Consider the following 24,505-nt stretch of genomic DNA (forward strand, 5'->3'; position numbering starts at 1 on the left):
AGGTTATTGCAGTAATTCAGGAGAGAAAAGGGTTCTGAAGTTTCTACAGTGGAGGTAGGGACAGATTCAGAACACTTAATGTTGGGACAAAGTCATTATTAGTCAAAGAGGACCATTTTGGATGGGTTAGGGGAAATGCACAGTAGATAGACAGTTTCAGAACAGATTGGATAAGGGAGGTCAGAAAGGCTGATGTTTAAATTTGCTTGAAAGTAAAACTCTCTTTTCAAAATCTCCCTGTCTCAAATACTGGAGATTCATAATAGGTGCTAGTTGCCAGGAGATATATGGGAGAAGATATACAACTGAGGAATGATTTAGAAAAACAGCAGTAGGGGTTTCAATCCAAATTGTCTCATCAACTAGTAATTATGTATTAAAAGTCAAAAGTATTCATTATTAGGATTATTCCCTTAGATATAAGTAGAACTGAGAGCACCAAAATGTATGACTCACTGTCTAGATCTTGCTCTAGGATGTCTCTTCCTGATACCAGCATCGGCCACAGCTCCAGATATGCGTAGCCTACTTCTTGACATTCTTTCTTTTCCTCCTCAATAGGATCACTTACTACTGTAAACTTTAAACTAAAGGAGAAAATACCCATTTAACTCAGTACTACTGATAGACTTTAAAAAGGGATAAAAGTAATCATAAATTATACACTGTATTTCCTGAATCACTCTTCCTCCATCTTAAAAGAATGCAATGGCAAAAGACTAAGAAATTGGTATGACTTACAAAGTAACAAACAGGCTTGGAGGGAACTAAGACTTGAGGTAAAGTAATTGATTACATTTTCTCAAAACTATTGAGAGATACATTTCCTTGTAAAATGGTTTACAGCTTTGCTGAAAGATTAGAAATGGGCAGTGGAGGTGTTACACAAAAAAACAAGGTTATGGAAATTAGAAGAGGTTTTTATATTTGTAAATAACAGTCTAATACCAAGCCTGAGCAGAGTAAAGGAAACAATACAGAATTACAAAATGAAGATAAAAAAGTAAGAGTTGTAAATCTTGGAAGATGATACATATCATACATATCACATATCACAGTATATCACTGTATAAAGATCATACATATCACAGTTCCTCCCAAGCAGTGAGCAATTAACAACTATAGAATCCACCTCAGATACTAAAATCCACAGATGCTCAAGTCTTTTATATAAAATGCTGTTGGATTTGCATATAGAATATAATTTAAATCATCTCAAGATTACTTATAATAACTAATACAGTGTAAATGCTATTATGAATAATTGTAAATACAACGTAAGTGTTAAGTAAATAGTTGCCAGTACGTGACGAAGTTAAATTTTGCTTTTTGGAACATCCTAGAACCTAGAATTGTATTTTCAAATATTTTTGATCCATTGTTAGTTGACCCCATGGATGTGGAACCTGCAGATACAGGAGGCTGACGGTATTAGTCTAGCAAAGAATGATACTGAATTCCAGAAACTGAGACCTATTAAAAATTTTTGGTAAAATTTACATGACACAAATTCACTATTTTAACCATTGTAAAGTGTACAATTCAGTTTTTTTTTTTAGTATAATCATAATGTACAAACATCACCACTACCTAATTCCAGATCATGTTCATCACCATGAAACCTACACCCTTAACTAGTCACTCCCCATTCTCTCTTAACTAGTCACTCCCCATTCTCTCCCTCAGTTCTGGTAACCACTAATCTCCTTTCTGTCTCCCTGAATTTGCCTCTAATGGATATTTTATATTCCTATTCATTTTTAAAAAGCAAATATTGGTGGCCCATAGTTCTACAGGAGCAAGAATAGGACCAAAAATTCAAGCATTTTAAATCACAGTTAAATATGAGAAGCTGAAAAGAAATTCCAAAAGTGATGCATTTATGGCCACCAAGCAATATGTATTTGTAATTATGTTTCTGTATCAGTACTGAGAACTTCAACAACGCAAAGGGATAATGCTGACTCCTCCACCTCAGCTTTCCCAGGAAACAGAAAACTCGCATCACCACTTGCTGCATGCAATACCGACTGCCTTAGGGAAACTACGTTATTTCTGCAGCATCCTCTCTGGAGCCTTCAAGTTAAGTATTATCTCAAACGTCATAGAGCTAGTAACTGGAAGAGTCAAGATTCAAAACCAAGTCTGTGTGACTACAAAGGCAACATGCTCCCCACTATAGGCTTTTCAGGGCTTTCTCGGTGGCTCAGTTGGTAAAGCATCCGCCTGCAATGCAGGAGACCCCAGTTCGATTCCTGGGTCAGGAAGATTCCCCGGAGAAGGATAGGCTACCCACTGCAGTATTCTTGGACTTCCCTTGTGGCTCAGCTGGTAAAGAATCAGCCTGCAACGCAGGAGAACTGGGTTTGATCCCTGGGTTTGGAAGGTCCCCTGGAGAAGAGAAAGGTTACCCACTCCAGTATTCTAGCCTGGAGGATTCCATGGACTGTACAGCCCATGGGGTCACAAAGGGTTGGACATGACTGAGCGACTTGCACTTTCATTGAGCTTTTAGAAAAGTAATGGATTAGAACACCAGTCCCATACTAGTTCTTACTCACACACAAGGAAAGGAGGTAAGGTTGCCAGACTCTGACAAAAACAAAACACAGCTGTCCATATAAATTTGATTTTCAAAATTCTGCTAGACGAGAAAATTTTCAGTCTATGTATATCCAATGCATTTCATCTGGAACCTCTAAAAGGAGGGCTCCTCAGATTACAGGAATATGACAGTTGGCTTTCCTAAAACTTAAGAGTAGACTCAGATTTTACTTCAAAGTATTCCTGTAGAGAAAACATTTTTAACTCAAAATATAAAATTGCTATTATAAAGGCATAATATTTGGTAAGCTAACAATGGTATTGTGTTTGCAAGAAATGAATCAAATTATTCTAGAGCGCCAAGGCAGTGTGTCCTTTCTGTAGGGGCATGGAGTGTTGACGTCAATTGCTGCCTCAAAAAAAGCGCTTATCAGAGGCTGGCATGGGTGAGAAATGAACTAATCTATGAGACTACATAATTTATCAGGTAGTCAGTCACAAGCATAAATTACCCAAGTTGATGGGAAATTCGTTAGGAGAATATTAATATGAAAGAAGTTATTAAAATACTCCACATCAGCACAAAACTAGACTCAAACTCCTGAATTCTTGTGTGATGTCTCCTGTCTTTAGAAATAGGAAGCACATGCTTACTGTCCTTGCTCAGGATCTTCTCCAATCAGCATGGTGAACAGAAACTGCCTCCGTTCTTTTTGCTCCACTGGGTCCAGATCTATCACTGTATTAAGGGTAAGTGGGAGAAAAGAAAAGAATCATATACTGTTGCTATTTGGGCACTAAGATTTTCATAAATGGTATGTGCAAAACAGTGATTTAAACCAGACACCTGGCAAGCATGGGTGCCCAGGAGCCAGCTACTTGTTTTCATAAAGTTTTATTGGACACAGCCATCTCTTTACTGTGTGGTGGCTTTCCAACTATAACGATAGAGCTGAAGAGTTGTGACAGAGACTGTTTGGCGCACAAAGCCTAAAATATTTACTCTGTGGCCCTTTAAGAATATGCTTCGAGTACTGATACAAAGGAAGCCTTACAATCCAAGCTTGTAAGCTGTTCTGCCAAAGGCCAAGATAAATATGCTCCCCCCCACTCCTCAACTGGAAGAATTCTAGGAGACTGATTTTTTTTTTTTAGGGCTGCCTAGAAATTTGGGTTTTGAGGTAGGTTCAACTCAAGGTGCCTGATTCAACATGCATTCCCCTCTTCCTCCTCCTTTTTACACAGGACTGTTGCAGCCTCAGATAAATTTGCCTATGTTTTCTAGCCTCTAGTTTAGCTAGGTTTGGCCACATGATGGAGTTCTGCCCACTGGGCTGTGTGAAGTCTTGGAGGTATTCTTCCTTTCTGCAGCTGCTATTAAGGACCGTGAGGCAAATGGAAGGATGAAAGAAGGGCACACGGGGGCTGGGAAGGCAAGACGGGAGTTCGGGTCACGTGCCAAACTATGATGCAGGGATAGGATACACTTTTTTTAAAGGTCAGGGGTGGGATAAGGGGTTGAAGAATAAAGAATGAGAAGCAGCTATTAGAAATTAAAAAAAAAAAAAAAGACCTAGTCAATGACTGGAAGATAAAATTAAGGAAGTATTTTCTACCCCTGTCCAAAAAGAAAAAGAGAAATAAAGAAAAAAGCAGCGGTAAAGGAGGAAAGTGATAAAATTAGAGGATCAATTTGGAAGATCCAAAATTCTACTAAGAAAATGAGAAAATGTAGGGGGACAAAGTTATCAGAGAAAGGAAAACAAGTTTCCTAGAACTAAAAGCCATGAGCTTCCAGATTTAAAGAGCCCACTGAATGGCCAGAACAATTAAAGAACATATATGCACATGATTCTGAAATTTAAGAACACTAAAGAGAAAATATTAAAGTCTTCTGGGGAGGAAGGAGGTCGTTTTCATATAAGAACTAGACTCCAGGTCTGGACCTAGAAGATCATGGACCAATAGCTTTGAAATTCTGAATGAAAAATGTTTTCAACATAGATTTTTATACTTCGTCTAATCATCAATCAAATAAATATATGGATTTATTTGAGAATAGATTTATTTGCATGAATAGAGATTTCATGCAAGACTGTCTCAAAATATTTATTTCCAATGTACTCTTTCTTTTAAAGCTACTCAAAAACATGATCCATTAGAATATAATAAATCAGATAGAGGGTGACATAGGACCCAGGAGATAAGAAATGCAGTAATAAGAGAATTAAACTCTCCAAATGGGGCAGCAGTGGGATAATAGAGGAGAAGAACAAGAAGATAAAGAGATATCTTCAGGAAAAAAAAAAAAAAGATAAATTATATGATAGGTTGTTTATTCAAAAATTTAAAAATCTGCTGGAGGATGTAGAAAGAATCACAACAGGTATAACAACAAAAAAAAAGAAAATGAAAAATTGAGACCACAATAATACAAGAAAGAAATTATATCATGGTGTACAACTTGGCTCTATAAGAATATTTACATAGTCACAATAGAAACAATTACAATTACTTAAAAATTAAATAAAATTATGATCCAACTGTATGGGAGAAAGAGAACGTGGATGTGATATGAGAGAGACAAATTTTATGTGCCAAGATAGAAGTCAGCAGGTAAGGTCTAAAATTACTGAATCAGGAAACTGCAAAAGAATGATTTCCTCAGAAACATGGGGTTAAATAACAGAAGAAAGAAGAAACAGCAGAAAAAGTGAAAAGTGGACAGGTAGACTGAGGAAGGGGTCAGAGAGGGGTGAGGGGGAGTGATTTGTAGAGAATGAGTGGAGCAAAGGACTGCTTTATTTTAATCAAAAATCTGTTTAGGCCTATTTGATATTTTAAAACCATATGCATATATTACTTTGATAAATAAAACGGTTAGATCCACCCCATCAGAAGCCCTCAGGCTAAACAACTGTCAGCTTCCCCTCCCACTGATCACGAGGGACACCTCACCCTTGCTGAAGTGGAAGTAGATCTCTTCTCCTGCTCTGGGTTTCCTCAGGGATACTGGAGTCTCCGTCTCTGACAAGGGCAGATCGTAGAACCTGTATTCCACATACACCTGTTCCACGTTCTCGTCACACATCACTTCAGCCTCTGGGTAGAAGGCCAGGGAGACGATTTCAATGCACATCTTCTCTGAATCCTGACAAGGAAAATATTCATTTCCGGTAGGTTAGTGGTGCCAGTGTTTATACTCCATGTAATGAACACATCACTCTCTAATCACAGGCACACTCCACCTAACATACTACTCCTTGAGAATCAATTTACAGGCCCCTAAAGCTGGCACCAAGAGACCACTTGGCTGAATTGGCACTGCTAATCATGGGAAATTGGTAAAGAGAATCCAGGTCCTCTATCTCCCAGTCCAGAAAATCATTTCTCCAGACCAGCTTTTCTCAGCCATCACCACAGACAGAAAGAATCAAGAAACTTTCTGAGAACACAGATTGTTTTCTTAAACTTTCTTGACAAAAACCAATCCAGCTCTTTCCTGCAGTTAGATCCTAAGAGAACTGCCAATTGAGTGGCTGTTTTAGCCACTAAAGCAAAGGAATGCCCAGCGCTCCCTGGGCTCCCATCGACACCCTGCCAAGTACAAGACACAGAGCAGACCACCCTGCACTCCAGTCCTTTGAGCTCTGCTTCAGACTTGCTGCCCTGGCCAACATCCTCTCTTACTACATGTAATACAAACTATTATTTTGTATTCTAGTCTATCTCAGTTTTTGGTTTATTTGTTTCAGTGCCGGCTGGATCCCTTATTTCATTTTCCACTACAGGATGTCAACTCAGTTGGAAAACACTGCACCACAGTAACGACATGATAGCCATTAGCTACATGTGGCTACTCAGCACTTGAAACGTGGCTAATCTGAATTGAGATGTGCTATAAGTGTAAAATTCATGCACAGTTTTGAAGACTTTGCATTAAAAAGGAATATAAGATATCTCAATAATTTTTATATATTGATTTCATGTGAAAATGATGATTCTTTAGCTGCTACTGCTACTGCTAAGTCACTTCAGTCGTGTCTGACTCTGTGTGACCCCACAGACGTCAGCCCACTAGGCTCTCCCGCCTCTGGGATTCTCCAGGGAAGAACACTGGAGTGGGTTGCCATTTCCTTCTCCAATGCATGAAAGTGAAAAGTGAGAGTGAAGTCGCTCAGTCGTGTCCGACTCTTAGCGACGCCATGGACTGCAGCCTACCAGGCTCCTCCGTCCATGGAATTTTCCAGGCGTACTGGAGTGGGTTGCCATTGCCTTCTCCAACGCATGAAAATGAAAAGTGAAAGTGAAGTCACTTAGTTGTGTCCGACTCTTAGCGACCCCATAAACTGCAGCCTACCAGGCTCCTCCATCCGTGGGATTTTCCAGGCAAGAGTACTGGAGTGGGGTGCCATTGCCTTATTAGATTAAATAAAATACACTATTAAAATTAATTTCACTTGTTTCTTTTTATACTTTTAATGTGGACACTAGAAAACTTCATATTACATTGGTGGCTCACATTATAATTCTGTTGGACAGCACTTCATAGACGGTAAGCTCCACAGGTTCTAGGACCGTAACTCTGTTTTGCTAACCCCTTTAGACCTAACATCTAACATACCACTAATTTGTTTTGTTATCTCTCCATGTCAACTAGATCTAAATTTTAAAAAATTACTTTTGATTCTTTCCGTCACAGTTGTTCTCATTCCATTAAATTGAGGATGTTGGGGGGGAAGTTTTCATAAAACTATGAGAAAAAAAAAAAAAGCCATTACAGGCTGAGAGCGCAAATTAGTATCATTTGGGGGATGATAATGTGGTAGAATCCATCAACATTTCAAGAGCAGATGCCTTTTGAAATCAGCAGTTCCACTTCTAGGAATCTATTCCACAAAGACATTTACCAAGAACAGAATAGTACACAGGAACAAAGGTGTCACTGCACCATTATTCCCTCCCTCTTTCCTTCTTTTATTGTAGATACCTGGCTGTACAGAGACAGAACAACAAGGTCTGCACACGGCAAACTCTGCAAAAGCTAGGTGCAGTCACCACACATTTGTTCCTTTCAAGGCTCATTTGTAAAGGCTGGCTATGAGATTTTACAGTGGAACCTCCCCCCACCCCACCCACCTTTACTGAGATAAAACTGACATAACATTCCCTTGCCTTCCAGTACCTTAGATCAAGGGTCCCCAACCTCCTGGATCTAGAGCCTGGTGATGTGAGGTGGAGCTGATGTAATAACAATAGAATTAAAGTGTACAATAAATGTAATGACTTGAATCATCCCCACACCACCCTCACCCCCACCCCAGTCTGTGGAAAAATTGTTTTCCACGAAACCAAGTTTCTGCTACCAAAAAGGGTGGAGACCTCTGCCTAAGATGAATCAAACTATTTGCTACCTCAGGGCATTTACATTTGCCATTTTCTCTACCTGAAGTAATTACCCCCCAAGGATTCCCTTCTCATTCTTCAGATTTCAGCTGAAACATCCTCTCCTCAGAGAATTCTTTCCTTACTACCTCATTTAACTCAACTCTTCCCATTATTATTATATCACCCAATGTGCCTTCTCTGTAGTATTTAGAATCAGCAAGTATCTGTTCAGTGATTTATATCTGTTTTCGTTCAGTAGAACGTAAGATTCAAAGAGGAAAGGACTAAGTCTACCTTATTTATTATATTGTAGCCACAGAGCCTGGCAAATAATAAGACAGGTAACTCCATGATTACTTGTTGAAGGACTCACACGGGTCCTGTGAGGATTATATGGTTGCAACTAGAGACTATCATACTAAGTGAAGTAAGTCAGAAAGAGAAAGACAAATACCATATGATATCACTTATACGTGGAATCTAAAACATGACACAAGTGAAATCTATCTAGGAAACGGAAACAGACTCAGACATAGAGAACAGACTCATGGTTGCCAAGCGGGAGAGGGTTGGGGGAGCCATGGAGTAAGAGATTGGGGTTAGCAGATGTAAGCTGTTACATACAGAAAGGATAAACAAAAAGGTCCTAAGCTATAGCACAGAGAACTATATTTACTATCCTATGATAAGCCATAATGGAAAAGAATATAAAAAAATATATTCGGCCACCTGATGTGAAGAACTGATTCATTTGAAAAGACCCTGATGCTGAGAATGACTGAAGGTGGGAGGAGAAGGGGACAACAGAGGATGAGATGGTTGGATGGCATCACTGACTCAACGGACATGAGCCTGAGTAAGCTCTGGGAGCTGGTGATGGACAGGGAGGCCTGGCGTGCTGCGGTCCACGGGATCTCAAAGAGTCAGACACGACTGAGTGACTGAACTGAACGGAACTGAGTATATGTATAACTGAGTAACTTTGCTATACAGAAAATAACACAACATTGTAAATCAACTATACTTCAATTAAAAAATAAATAAAAGTTAAAACAAACTAGTGAATATATGAAAAAGAAAGAGACACACAAATACAGAGAACAAACTAGTGGTTACCAGTGGGGAGGGAAAAGCAGGGAGGGGCAAGATAGGAGTAGGGGATTAAGCCATAAAACTACTATGTATAAAATAAATGAGCTGCAAGGATATATTGTACAAGCCAAGGAATATAGCCAATATTTTATAATAATTATGAATGAATAATAACCTTTAAAAATTGTGAATCACTGTTGTACACCTGAAACTTATACACTATTATACAGCTATACCTTGTGGTGATGTGATTTAGTCACTAAGCCATATCTGACTCTTGCGACCCCATGAACTGTAGCCTTCTAGGCTCCTCTGTCCATGGGATTCTCCAGGCAAGAATACTGGAGTGGGTTGCCATGTCCTCCTCCAGGGGATCTTCCTGACCCAGTAATCAAACCCGGGTCTCCTGCATTGCAGGCAGATTTTTTACCAACTGAGCTATTTTTTAAAAAAGAAAAACTTTTTCAAAAAAGAAAAATGAATGTTTCAGAATAATATAGACCAAAACTGTTTTGAAAAATGAGGGAAACTGGATGAAGAGTACATGGTACCTCTCCATACATTTTTTTTTTGTAACTGTTTACAAATCTATAATTATTTCAAGATCAAAAGCATTATAAAAGAATATGTACAGTTGATCTATAGTTTGATGTCATTTATATAATTAGTAATATTATATATGTAACTAGTAGTATTAGCCATATTAATAACTGAAATATATATTACCTCATTTGAACTTGCTAGCAGAACCCCTAAGAGCAGTTAGTTATTCAGCATTAGTGACAGACAGACAGCTCCCTTTGGCTTATTCAGGTGTGCTAGCTAATTTTGAGGAGAGAAAAGGGCAGAGTTCCTAAAACTAATTAATACACATAACGAACGGGTCAAGAAATCTTCAATTCCTGAACTTAAGAGTATAACAAAATAGAATAAACCTCTCTTTTATTGGTTCTTGAAATACACTATATACACTATGGCTAAGAGACAGTAATCTGAGGCCACAGAGCAAATGGAAATAATTGTTCCCTTCTCATTAGGAGAGGTTAATAAGAGGATTAGTTATATGGTCCACTTAGTAGGAGACTGACTCCTGAGATCAGGAACAGAACTTCATATGGAGGAAACCATGAGGTCTGGATTGAGATCCCTTCCTGGGGATTCTTGGAAGTATAGAAGGCCTTTAGGAACCTTGTGTTGATTAATAGAGCCTCCTCTGGAACAGTCCTACTCAGATCCCATGATAAAGGAACTCTTCTAATTCTGGACTTTAAGAGAGGGAGTTAAAGACCCAAATGTACTATGACTGCTTTGCTTTTTTTTTAATCAGTACAAGGGAAAGACATTTGCGAAAGTTCTTAAAGTTGTAACCTATACAACTGACCTGGCAGTTAGAAGGGAAATGACAGCCCTCTGTCTGGATCTCATCCCCTTAGGGCTTTGTCCTTCCTTGTAGGGGCCACTACCACACCATAGAAGCTTGCATTGGGGAACTAAAGTATTTCAGAGAGGAGACAGACCGTGGCCACCATCATCATCACTATCATTTAGTGCTTAATTTGTCCCAAGCACTATATTAAACCCTTGTCACATATTACCTTATTTAAATCTTTCCACATGGCTATAAAATGGGCATATTTATCACCACTCTACAACCTCAATATGCATAGCAGCACTGTTTACAATAGCCAAGACACATGGAAGCAATCTAAATGTCCATCAACAGACAAATAAAGATGCTGTGTGTGTGTGTGTGTGTGTGTCTGTGTGTGTACACACACACTGGGCTTCCCAGGTAGAGCTAGTGGTAAAGAACCCACTTGCCAATGCAGGAGATCCAAGAGACACAGGTTCAATCCCTGGGTCGGGAAGATCTCCTGGAGGAGGGCATGGCAACCCACTCGAGTATTCTTGCCTGGACAACCCTATGGATAGAGGAGCCTGGCAGGCTACAGTCCATGGGGTTGCAAAGAGTTGGGCATGAACGGAAGCAACTTAGCACAGCATACTACATACATTTATATAATATGGAATATTACTCAGCCATAAAAAGAAGGAAATAATGTCATTTACAACAACGTGGGTGGACCTAGAGATTATCATACTAAGTGAAGTGAAAGACAAATGTCATATGATATTACTTATATGTGGAATCTAAAATATGATACAAATGAACTTATATACAAAACAGAAATAGACTTGGACATAGAAAACAAATCTAGGGTTACCAAAGGGGAAAGGAGGAAGGGATAAATTAGGAGTACGTGGTGAGCAGATATAAGCTACTGTATACTATATATAAAATAAAGAACAAGGACCTACTGTATAGGACAGGGAACTATATTCAATATCCTGTAATAACCTATAATGGAAAAGAATCTGAGAAAGAATATATATAACTGAATCTCACTGCTGTACACCTGGAGCATTGTAATAAACTATACTTCAATTAAAAAAAAATTACCACTTTACAGACGAGGAAATAGACCCTAACAGAGGTTAAATAACTCCCCCCAAATGGTATAGATACTAAAAGCAGAGCCTGGATCCAAACCACTTTTGTCTGAACCACATTTCCATGTTCCTAAACATGACATTCTCTTGCCTCCTCCATTGCGGTGGCTGACTCCAGGCAGAAGAGGGATAGAGCCCAACTACTGTCTCTGGACCTTCAACCTCTTCCATCTTTCATGCCCAGCTATTTTGAAATACGAACAGGATTGAGTATGAGGCAGGAAAGACAAGGCTGGGCCCAAAGACAGCCTATATACCTCTTTATTTTGCACTTAATGAGACGATGAACATGAAGAAATGGCATCTAAAACAGAAACTTCTAGCATCTGAACAAGAAACTCAGACCACAGAAACCATGGCCCATGCACAGTAAAAATGTGCAGACTGCTGATAACCCTGTTTGACCTTCCCCTGTGGTGCTTGACTAGTAAGGGAGAACAGTTCTTAGAGCACTTGTATAATGTCTTCAGGAAATAAATGCATGAGACCCAGAGGTGATGCAACCTGGGGCAATCCAGGCCATACTTCAACCCTCCCCTCGATGAATATTCCACCCCTAATCATAAATACTCCCGTCCATTCAAAGGGCTAAAAATAGGATAAAAGGGGGATCAAAAATCCTTGTGGCATGCCCCTCACTTGTGAGGAGGCCTGCACTCTGAGTGTGTAATTTTCACTTCTGCCTCAATAAACTGCTTCTTTTTTATTTAAAACAAATTGTATTTATTTATTCAGGCCATGCTGCGTAGCTTGTGAGGTCTTAGTTCCCTGACCAGAGATTGAATCTGGGCCACAGCAGTGAAAATGCTAATCTTAACCACTGGGCCACTAAGAAATTTCCCCCCTGCTCCTTCTCTTTAATCCTCACCCTTGGTGTAGTTTTGTGTGTTTTGTTTTTTCCTTCCCCTTTGTGTTTGTGTTACCCATCCAAATTCTTATGGATGAGTTGAACAAGAGCCTGGACTTTTTTTTCTTTTGGCTGCACCATGTAGCTTGTTGAATCTCAGTTTCCCCACCAGGGATTGAACCCAAGCCATGGCAGTAAAAGCATGGAATCCTAACCATGAGGCCACCAGGGAACTCCCAAACCTGGACTTTGGATAAAGCTTTTCTGGTATCAAGTATACATGTGTCTGTGTTTTAAGTTTAACTTGATAACAACACTAATTCTTACTAAATATGATCAGATTTCATGTTTAGTTTACCAAGTAACATTTTTGGGTACATAAAGGTTTTCTAAAAGACCTCATTTAAGAGTATTTGATTTAGGGTAATTTTTATTTTAATTATTCATTTTTATTTTTGACTGCGCTGGGTCTTCATTGCTGTGTGTGGGTTTTCTCTAGCTGTGGAGAGCACGGGCTACTCTCCGTTGCGGTGAGCAGCTTCTCATCGCAGAGGTTTCTCTTGTTGAGGAGCACAGGCTCTAGGTGCATGGACTTCAGTAGCTGTGGTACACGGGCTTAGTTGCTCTGCAGCATGTGGAATCTTCCCCGACCAGGGATCAAACCCGTCTCCCCTGCCCTGGCAGGTGGGTTCCTAACCACTGGACCAACAGGGAAGTCCTAGGGTAATATTTTTAATGTCACCTGTCTGACTTGTGGCTCCAAATTTGCTGGTCAGCTGACTGCTTTTTGGGTTGATCTGAGAGGTACACAGTTTAGAAAATGACTCAAGTTCCACCTCTTTCATTAACTACCGCTACAATCCTGGACACATCACCTGGTCTTCTTCACCTTATGATGGATAAGGTGTTATGGTCTAGTTCTAATTCTATGGCTCTGATCTGTCCTACAAACATTTCTCAAGATACCAGTTACACAGTGTCTAAAAAAGATATGACAGATAAAAGTTCAGAAAATAAACTTAACTATTTGCCATATTAACGGCCTGAGTCTACTGCACTTGAATCGTTTCTCCCCACTCCAATATCCTTCATCATTTTTTTTATAAAACCTCAGTACGATTTCTGACTTTCAAGGAAGAGTTTTCTGATCTCTACAAAAGCAACAGTAATTTTCCTGTTTGGAATTCTCATAAATCTTAGAGTTATATCACATAATCTACCCACTGGATTCTAGATAGCCCTATGCTCTCCTTTATTGTTTCTAATAAGGTTCATAATTCTCAATTAGATTTTAATCTTTCATTCAGTCACTCATTCAACAAATACTTATTGGCTGCCTACAAATGTATGAGGGAGCATTCTAGCAGTTAGAGTGATTGTCTTCTATCTTATCTATAACTTCACAATATTCCAAAATGACTGTGAATATACCTGTGAATATTTATTCATGTGTGTGTGTGTGTGTGCACGCGTGCACAGCCTCAATTAGTTCCAAAAGAGATTTGAGGCCAAAATGCTTAATATATAATTGTAATTACAGGTTTTAAAGGTTGAATAAAAACCTTCAAAAACTGAATGATCTCTCTGAGCCCTCCCAGAAAGCTTTTTTTCTTCCAGCCTCCACCTCCCAAAATAAACCTGCTCTCTTAAGGTAGATTTAAAGAAAGGGGTGTCACAGGCTGGGTAAATCACAATTTACAATGAAGGAAGTAGGTAAGGGATCCAAAGAGGAGAGACAAGTGTTGAAGTCAGTCCTCATTTATATTAGTGCCAAATCAAGAAAATGATCCTTTCATCTGCCTGTATCAACAAACTTCCATTCAATCGCAATGTAAATTTAACTAAATAATTTGTTTCCCATCTGGTTCATTACAACGGGACTTGAACTTGGCACACACGGCCATTAAGCACACTGGCATTACTTACGATCTTGGCTCCTGCACAGTGGTCACCCCAGTGTACTTACTGCCTTAGGGCATTTCTGAGATACAGGTGTTACTATCTCATCGCTGTCTGTCGTTTGCGCTTCACTGCCTTCAGAAGCTTGTTCACAGAATTCTTTATCTGTCAGAGAAGAGACTTAGAGTTACAGAGCCGTTTTGGAGCATGCTGTCTATCCCAGAAAAGACTTAGTACCTACATCTTCAATTTACTATCTAGGTACTAATTCTGAGTACCTAGATTTTGGCTGTAGTTACTAAGAATCAAACCCTCTTTTTTAAAGTTTCACTTCTTCAGAAGATTACCAAACACACAAGGTTCACTTCTGAAAAATAGAAAATGAAGGAAGATAGATAGTAGGTATAGAGAAAATGTGTCCTTTTAGGGACTGGAGAAAATTACTAAGCAAGGAAAAACAATATAATCAGGATGCAGCAGATTGTATTTTACAAAGACTGGCATCAAACAGTATCTCTCATCCCACATGCTCTTTCTTACAATGTGATCTTGATACTCCTAAAACTTTTTTTAAGGTAGGCATTTTTATTTACTTATTTTAAAATTTTCTTTTTATATTAGATTATAGTTGACTTACAATGCTGTGTTAGTTTTAGGTATACAGCAAAATGATTTAGTTGTACATATTCATGTATTTGTTCTTTTTCAGATTCTTTTCCCATATAGGTTACTACAGAGTATTGAGTAGAGTTTCCTATGCTGTACAATAGGTCCTTGTTGATTATCTATTTTATATACAGTAGTGTATACATGTTAATCCCAAACTTCTAATTTATCCCTCCCCTCCACCTTTCCCCTTTGGTAACCATAAATCTGTTTTCTAGATCTGTGAGTCTATTTCTGTTTTGTAAATAAATAACTTAAATAACTTTGTCTAATTTTTTAGATTCCACATATAAGTGATATTATATTCTATGTCTTTCTCTGTTTGAATTACTTGACTTAGTAGGATAATCTCTAAATCCATCCATGTTGTTGCTAATGCCATTATTTCATTCTTTTTATGGCTGAGCAATATTCCATTACCTCATCATCTTTTTAATCTGTGTATCTATCATTGGGTATTTAGATTGCTTCCATGTCTTGGCTACTGTAAATACTGCTTCAGTGAACATTGGGGTGCACATATCTTTTCAAAGTATGATTTTTCCAGATATGCCGAGGAGTAGGATTGCAGGATCAAATGGTAGCTCTATTTTTAGCTTTTTGAGGCAGCTCCATACTGTTTTCCATAATGGCTATACCAATTTACACTCCCATCAATACTGTAAGAGTATCTCCACATACCCTCCAACATTTATTATTGGTACACTTTTTAATAATGGTCATTCTGACCTGTGTGAAGTGGTACCTCATTGTGGTTTTGATTTGCATTTCCCTGATAATTAGATGTTGAGTATCTTTCCATGTGTCTATTGGCCATCTGTATGTCTTCTTTGGGGCAATGTCTATTTAGGTCTTCTGCCCATTTTTTTATTGGGTGTTTTATTTTTTCTTGTTGTTGAGTGGTTGGAGCTGTTTGTATCTTTGGAAATTAAGACCTTGCCAGTCACATTGTTTGCAAATATTTTCTCCCATTCTCTAGTTTTCTTTTCATTTTGTTTATGGTTTCCTTTGTTGTGCACAAACTTGTAAAGTTTGATTAGGCCCCATTTGTTTATTTTTGGTTTTGATTCTATTGCTTAGGGAGACTGACCTAAGAAAACATTGGTACAATTCAGGTCAGAGAATGTTTTGTCTGTAATCTGCAGTGTGGGAGACCTGGGTTTGATCCCTGGGTTGGGACGATCTCCTGGAGGAGGGCATGGCAACCCACTCCAGTATTCTCGCCTGGAGAACTCCCATGGATAGAGAAGCCTGGCAGACTGCAGTCCATGGGGTCACAGAGTCAGACACAACTGAGCAATTAACCACAGAAGTTTTACGGTGTCTTGTCTAAGTTCTCTCTTTTTTCTGTATGTGGGTAAGATTGTCCCAGAGCCATTTATTGGAAAGATTAGATTTCCCTACTGAATGATGTTGAAACCTTTGTGGAAAATCAATTTTCAATAAATGTAAGGGTCTATTTCTGGATTAGCAATTCTGTTCCACTGATATATAAATCTGCTACTGCTAAGTCGCTTCAGTCATGTCCGACTCTGTGCGACCCCAGAGACAGCAGCCCACCAAGCTCCCCCGTCCCTGGGATTCTCCAGGCAAGAACACTGGAGTGGGTTGCCATTTCCTTCTCCAATGCATGAAAGTGAAAAGTGAAAGTGAAGTCACTCAGTCATGTCCGACTCTTAGCAACCCCATGGACTGCAGCCTACCAGGCTCCTCCGTCCATGGGATTTGCCAGGTAAGAGTACTGGAGTGGGGTGCCATTGCCTTCTCTGTATATAAATCTATCTTTGTGCTAACACTGACAGTGTAACACTGTCTGAATTGCTGCAGCTTCATAGTAAGCTTTGAAAATCAAATAGTACAAACATTTCAATTTTTTTCTTTTACTAAATTGTTTCAGGTAGATTCTTTGCTTTTCTATATAAAATTTGGGTAGAATTGCATCATTTTTATAATTTTGAGTGGTCCAATCCATAAACATGGTACATTTCATTTATTTGAATTTCCCTTAACTTCTCTTAAAAACTTTTGTAGATTTCAGTATATAGGACTTACCTTTCTTTCATTAAACTTATTCCTAAACCTCTTTAAAGTTTAGATGATAGTGTGAATGTAACTGTTTTCTTCATTTAAGATCGTTCATTTATAAAATACGGAAATACAATTAATTTTGAAATATTGATTTACATATTGCAACCTTATTCACTTGCTCCTAGTTTCAGTTGTTTAAAATTTATTGGTTTCTTATGATTTTCTAAATAGAGGATCATGTTGATTGCAAATAAAGGTAACACTATTTCTTCCTTTCCCATCTGTACAACTTTTCTTCTTGCCTTTTTGCAATATTTTTTTTTCTTATTGCAATAATTAAAACCTCCACTACAATGTTAAACAGGAGTGCTGGATTGTCTGCACTTGTCTGAAACTGAGATGAGGAAGAGGAAAGAGCCAGCCCTGGCTTGCCAAACTACCACATTGCTGTTCTTGTGTTTTATTTGCAACCAGTTCATGCAGGTGCCTGGCAACCCTCCAAGCTCTAATGAAGGCTCTGTTTCTCCAAGTGCTGAGGTCATGTGAATACACACATCTGTGTTTGCAGGAGAAGCCCTCAGGAGGTCTTGGTCAGACGACTCTGATCTTTGTCCTTTCCTGGATGGGGATACCCTTCAGTGGGGCACAGACTGTGAGGGCTACTACTTCGTCATCCACCTCAGTAGCTGGCAGTTTCTTGTCATTATATCCAACGTTTTGGAGAGTGAGAAGGAGGAAGACAGGGATAGACTCAAGTAGGACACTGAGAACGTGCAGAAGCTACTTTTCGAGGAAAAAAGACTAAAGAACTCCCAACTGACCCAAGCAGCATACTTATTCAGCCTCTCTAATGAAGAGAGAGTCAGGAGGCCAGAGAGAATTTTTGACTGCCAAATGTCAATTAGAGGTCAAATGGGACTTACTGAAATACAAAACATAGTCTGAAAAGAATAAATCCTTTTCCTCAATGATGAACATAAAGGTGGTTTTTCACTATCTTTACAAATCTCAGGAAGAGCAGCTTGTGAAGGCTGCAATGGTCTATGATACGGAGATATCCCAATATTTGAAAAATGAAATGGGTATCATGAACTCAAATTGTTCTGCCTCAAGCACCTTTCAGAAAGGTTTGCTACAGTTACAAAAGGGGATATTTCTGGAAAATGAAAATGTATCAAAACCAGATATTGAGAGTCCAAGAATGATCAATAATTGCTTCCTGTCTGGATGGATCTTTGTTCCATGTTTGGCTCAAACAAGAATCTAGTATTTCTGGACATCAGAGATTTCTTAGTACTTCATTGGTGAGGATTCTTTATGAGAAATTAGGCTCTTCTGTCATGTGCAGAAAGTGATTCTCAAAGTTATTTCCTCAGCTGATGCTTATTGAAACTTCTGCCTCACTTTTGGTGGCTATAAGTGGCAATGCATAAGAAGGCAACACATCTGGCCTTCAAAGGAAAACGACCAAAATGATGTTCTTTCCGCATTGTGTGAGGCCTTGAGACACCCAAAATGTAATCTGTACTGTCTCATGCTGGTATCTTGTTCTGTCACCATTCATCATTGAGTTCATCTTTCCTTCTCCCTTTGAAACCAAGCACTCACTGGCATTTTTGAACCTCACAGAAAATGAGCTTCTGGATGAAAGTGTCAAGTTGCTGTATGTAACTTTGAGACACCTAAAGTGCTTCCTCCAGAGGCTGACATTGGAAAGTTTTTACCTTAAAAAATCCTATTGCAAGGATCTCTCTTCTGCTTTGATCATCAATCAGAGGCCGACACATTGCTCTTGGTAAGAAAGTCCTCACGGATGACAGGATGAACCTTCTGTGTGTGAGGGCTTGAGTTACCCCAGTGTAAACCCTAGATCCTCGGGCTACAGAGCTGCAGTATAACCAGGGATGTTTGCAATCATTTCTCAAAGCTTCTCTAATAAAAATCAAGCCTAAAACACTTGAATCTGGGGCTGAATTACATAGGGATTACTGTACTGAAGTTTCTGTGTGAATCTTTGAAAAAACCACTGTGGGAGATCAACCAAGATGGTGAAACAGAAAGACCCTGAGCTCATCTCCTCTCACAAACACACCAAAATCACAACTTTTGGCAGAACAACTATCAGGGAAAAAAACAGAACCTTCTAGAAAGAAAATTCAATTAAAGCTATAAAGAAGGAACCACAACAAGATGGGTAGGGGGTGGACTTGTGATACAGTCAAGTCCCATACCCTCTGGTGGGCAACCCACAAACTGGGGAATAATTACAACAGCAGAGGTTCTCCCAGAGGAGAGGGAGATCTCAGCCACACACTGGGTTCCTCAGCCTGGGGGACCTGCACTGGAAAGATTCACCCCCCAGAGCATCTGACTTTGAAGGCCAGACAAGTTTACTTTCAGGAATCCCAGGGGACTGGGAAATAGAGACTTCATTTTAAAGTGTGCACACAAAATCTCATATGCTGGAGGACTCATGGAGGAAGCAATAAATTGAGAGGAGCTTGATAGGAATCCCACCTCCTGATCTCGAAGAATCTCCTAGAGAGACAGTAGGCAAGTGCAGCTTACCCTGGGACATGGACACTGACAGCAGCCATTTTGGGGAGCTCCTTCTACCACCTAGACACCGCTGCTGGCAAGCACCACTGTGGAATCCTCCCTCTACTTAGGAGCCTCAGGACCAAGCCCTGTGCTGGCCCAGTGGCCTGTAGGTGCCAGTGCTGGGGTGCCTCAGGCCAAGCAACTAACTGGGTGGGGAGACAGCCCCACCCATTAGCAGACAGGCTGACTCAAGATTCCATGAGCCCACAGTCAACTCTGGACATGGCCAACCCCTCCGGAGAGCCTGCTCTAGCCTCTGGATCAGCCTTACTCAGCAGGGGGCAGACATCATACACAAGCAAACCACAATCACCCAGTAGGCCCAACTGGGACATGGGATTGACTGGGCCCCAGCCATGCCCACGAGCTTTGGGACACCCGGGACCCCACATACAACTGCGTCAGAAACTGGCCCACTCCACCAGTGATCTAACACCAGCTCTGGGACACCCAAGCCTTGCAACAAGACTCCAGGATCTGGCTCTGCCTGCCCGTAGGCCAGCACTAACCCCAGAGTCTGACTTCACCCACCAATGAGTAAGCTATAGCCCTGGAGTCTTATGGACCCTGATTATGCCAAGCAGTAGCCCTGAAGACCTCTGGGGTTCCACAGTCAGCCGCCTTGTGACTTGGTCTTGCCAACTGGTGCCAGCAGCCTCCACAAAAGGCAGGGCCGGGCAAGCAGGTGGACCAGGAGCCAAACAAGCTCACCAGACTGCCCACATAGCCAGCCCACCACAACAGAAGGACTCATGCAGCCCTCATAGGGGGAATCCCTAGAGTATGTAACTTGAGTGACAAGAGGGGAGTGTGCTGCTGGGATGCATACAGTGTCTACTGCAAAAGGCCATTTCTCCAAGGTCGGGAAATAGGGAATAGCCAACCTACAAGATACAGCAACATGGGCAAAATGAGGCAACAGCGGAACGTGTTTCAGACAAAGGAACAAGATAAAACCCCAGAAGAAGTAGTTAGTGAAGTGGGCAACTACAATCTACACGAAAAGAAATTCTAGGTAGTGATTGTAAAGATGATCAAAGAACTTGGGAGGAGAATGAATGTAGACTGAGAATTTATGTAAAGAACCACCCCTCAGAGATGAAGACTACAATGACTGAAATGAAAAATATACTAGAAGGATAAACAGTAGACTAAATGATGCCTAGGAATGGATCAGTGAGCTACAGTAGTGGAAATCACTGATACTGAACAGAAAGAAGAAAAAACATTGAAAAGAAATAAGGACATTTATAGAGACCTCTGGGACAACACCAAGCACACTAATATTTGCCTTACAAGGGCCCCAGAAGAAGAGTGGGAGACCGTGGTTTGATCCCTGGGTTAGGACCATCCCCTGGAGAAGGGAAAGGCTAACCACTCCAGTATTCTGGCCTGGAGAATTCCATGGACTGTATAGTCCATGGGATTGCAAAGAGTCAGACACCACTGAGGGACTTTCACTTTCACTTTCAGAAGAAGAGCCTGACAAAGGGGCAGAGAACATATCTGAAGTAACAAGAGCTGCAAATTTCCCTAGTTTGGAAAAGCAAATAGTCACCCAGCACCAGGAAACATAGAGTTCTACATAGGATGAACCCAAAGAGAAACACACCAAGATAGAGAGTAATTAAAATGAGAAAAATTTAAGACAAAGAGAGAATATAAAAACAGCAAGGGAAAAGCAACACATAACATACAAAGAAAGTTCCATAAGGCTATCAGTTGACTTTTCAACAGAAACTCTACGGGCCAGAAGAGAGTGACATGATATATTTAAAGTGACAAATGAGAAAAACATATACCCATGAATGTTTTATCCAGCAAGGCTCTCATTCAGATTTGATGGAAAGATCAAAAGCTTTATAGATAATCAAAAGCTAAGAGTTCAGTACCACCAAACCAGCTTTACAGGAAAGATTAAAGAAATTTATTTAAGTGAAAAAGAAAAGACCACAACTAGAAACATGAAAATTATGAAAAGAAAAACTCATCCATCAGTAAAGGAAAACATACACAGTAAAGTTAGGAAATCATCCATACACAAAACTAGTAGGAAGGTTAAAAGACAAAAGTAGTAAAATCATATATACCCACAATTGGGAAAGGAATACGTCAAGACTGATATTGTCACCCTGCTTATTTAACTTATATTCAGAGTACATCATGCGCAATGCCAGGCTGGGTGAATCGCAAGCTGGAATCAACATTGCCACAACAAATATCAACAACCTCAGATATACAGATGATACCACCCTAATGGCAGAAAGTAAAGAGGAACTAAAGACTCTCTTGATGAAGGTAAAGAGGAGAATGAAAAAGCTGGCTTAAAATTCAACATTCAAAAAATGAAGATCATGACATCCAGCCCTATCACTTCATGGCAAATAGATGGCAAAAAAAAAAAAGAAACAATGGCAGATTTTATTTTCTTGGGCTCCAAAATCATTGCAGATGGTGACTGCAGCCATGAAATTAAAAGACACTTGCTCCTTGGAAGAAAACCTATGACAAACCTAGACAGCATATTACAAAGCAGAGACATCACTTTGCCAACAAAGGTCTGTCTAATCAAAGCTATGATTTTTCCAGTAGTCATGTATAGATGTGAGAGTTGGACCATAAAGAAGGCTGAGCACCAAAGAACTGGTGCTTTCGAACTGTGGTGCTGGAGAACATTCCTGAGCCCCTTGCACAGCAAGGAGATCAAACCAGTCAATCCTAAAGGAAATCAAGGTTCATTGGAAAAGACCCTGATGCTGGGAAAGACTGAGAGCAGAAGAGGGTGACAGAGGATGAGATGGTTGGATGGCATCACCAACTCAATGGACATGAGTTTGAGCAAACTCCAGGAGATAGTGAAGGACAGGGAAGCCTGGTGTGCTACAATCCTTGGGTTGCAGAGAGTCAGACACAACTTAGCAACTGAACAACAAAGCAGTTAAGGGATATATAAAACAATTAGATATAAAATATGATATCAAAAACAGTAATTGTAAGAGGAGAAGAGAACAAATATATTTGAAATTAAGAGATAAGCAACTTAAAACAATCACACACATATTGCTATACAAAAACCTCATTGTAACCACAAATCAAAAATCTATAATAGATAGAAGCACAAGAAAGAAAAATAAGTCCAAACATAATAGTAAATACATTAATTCAATCACAGAAGGAGAGAACAAAAAAAAGAAAAAAAAAGGCTATAGAACCCCCAAATAATGAACAAAACAGCAATAACTACAAATCAATTACTTAAAAAGTAAATAGATTACAGGCTCCAACCAAAAGACTGAATGTATACAAAAATAAGACCCATATATATGCTGCCTACAAGAGACCCACTTCAGATCTAGAGACACACAGACAGATTGGAATGGAGTGTGTCTTTCCATTCCAATATCTTTCCATCAGAATGGAAAAAGGTATTCCATGGAAATGGAAATCAATCAAAAGCTGGAGTTGGGACTTCCCTGGTGGTCCAGTGGTTAAGACTCTGTGCTCCCAATGAAGAGGCCTGAGTTCAATCTAGTCAGGGACCTAGATCCTACATGTTGAAACTAAGAGTTCACATGCTGCAACTAAAGATCCTGCATGCTACAACTGAGATCCACTGCAGCCAAATAAATAAATATTAAAACAAACAAAGAAAAGGAAGCTGGAGTAGCAATACTCACATCAGACAAAATAAATTTTAAAATAAGGAGTGTTACAAGAGACAAAGATTAACTACATAATGATTAAGTGATCAATCCAAGAAGATATAACAATTGTAATGCTATGTGGCTCAGATGGTGAAGTGTCTGTCTGCTATGTGGTAGACCCGGGTTCAATCCCTGGGTCGGGAAGATCCCCTGGAGAAGGAAATGGCAACTCACTCCAGTACTCTTGCCTGGAAAATCCCATGGATAGAGGAGCCTGGTAGGCTACAGTTCATAGGGTTGAAAAGAGTCGGCCATAACTGAGAGACCTCACTGTCATTTTATGCACCTAAATACAAATAGGAGCACCTAAATATAAAGGCAAATATTATGAGAAATATAAGAAGTGGGACTATGGTTGTCGTTCTTGATGTCATTGTCCTTCTTAACAACAGTGCACCCATGGCTGTTTTTCTTCTAAATGGATACTTTTAGTATTTTCTCTTTGATTTTATTTTCCACAATCTTACTCTGATATGTCTAGATTTTGATTTTTACTTATCCTGCTTGAGTTTCATTTCATTGAATATTAATACCTTTTATGAATTCTGGAAAACTCCAAGTCATCACCACTTTATTGCCTTTGTTCCCCCTTCTTTCTCTTTTCCATTTAAGTACAGCTTGCATGCGCGCATGCTCAGTCACTTCAGTCATGTCTGACTCTTTGTAACCCTATGGACTTAGCCTGCCAGGTTCTTCTTTCAGGGATTCGCCAGGCGAGAATACTGGAGAGGGTTGCCGTGCCCTCCTCCAGGGGATCTTCCCCAACCAGGGATTTAATCCACGTCTCCTCCTTTGTAGGCGAGTTCTTTACCACTGAGCTCCCGGGGAGACCCTAGTACAGCTTAGACCTCATTTTCTCTCTCTTCTCCTTTGTAGTATTTTCCATCTTGTAGTCTCTCATTTTATTCTGGATATTTTCACCAATTCTCATTTTAGTTCTGTCTTAGCTGCTTTCAACCCATCTCTTTTCCTCATAAATTTCTGTATTTAGCAGTTCTATCATTTCTATTGATTCATTTTCAAATTTGCAATATGCTTTGCAAACATCTTGTCATTTGATTCAGGCAAAAAAATCCACATAAATGAATGCCAAAATTATTAGGTGAAATCTGATGAAGAATATTTATATGGACTCAAAACACTTTCTCATGGATTACTTAGTAACTCAGTTCAGTTCAGTTGCTCAGTCATGTCCGACTCTTTGAGACCCCATGAATCACAGCAC

The 24,505-nt window shown here is 39.7% G+C and overlaps 1 protein-coding gene across 1 annotated transcript in view; it reads right to left on the bottom strand.

Annotated features, from left to right (window-relative positions):
• Positions 1-24,505, bottom strand: part of RPGRIP1 (RPGR interacting protein 1) — a 47,067-nt gene that overhangs the window by 2,015 nt on the left and 20,547 nt on the right. Inside the window, exons 15-18 of the mRNA XM_027553358.1 lie at positions 14,349-14,446; positions 5,503-5,695; positions 3,199-3,283; positions 457-587 (exon numbers count right to left, since the gene is read on the bottom strand). Coding sequence (XP_027409159.1) covers positions 457-587; positions 3,199-3,283; positions 5,503-5,695; positions 14,349-14,446 — 507 coding nt within the window. The remainder of the gene's footprint in view (positions 1-456; positions 588-3,198; positions 3,284-5,502; positions 5,696-14,348; positions 14,447-24,505) is intronic.

This window comes from Bos indicus x Bos taurus, chromosome 10, assembly GCF_003369695.1.
Source record: "Bos indicus x Bos taurus breed Angus x Brahman F1 hybrid chromosome 10, Bos_hybrid_MaternalHap_v2.0, whole genome shotgun sequence".
Taxonomy (NCBI): domain Eukaryota; kingdom Metazoa; phylum Chordata; class Mammalia; order Artiodactyla; family Bovidae; genus Bos; species Bos indicus x Bos taurus.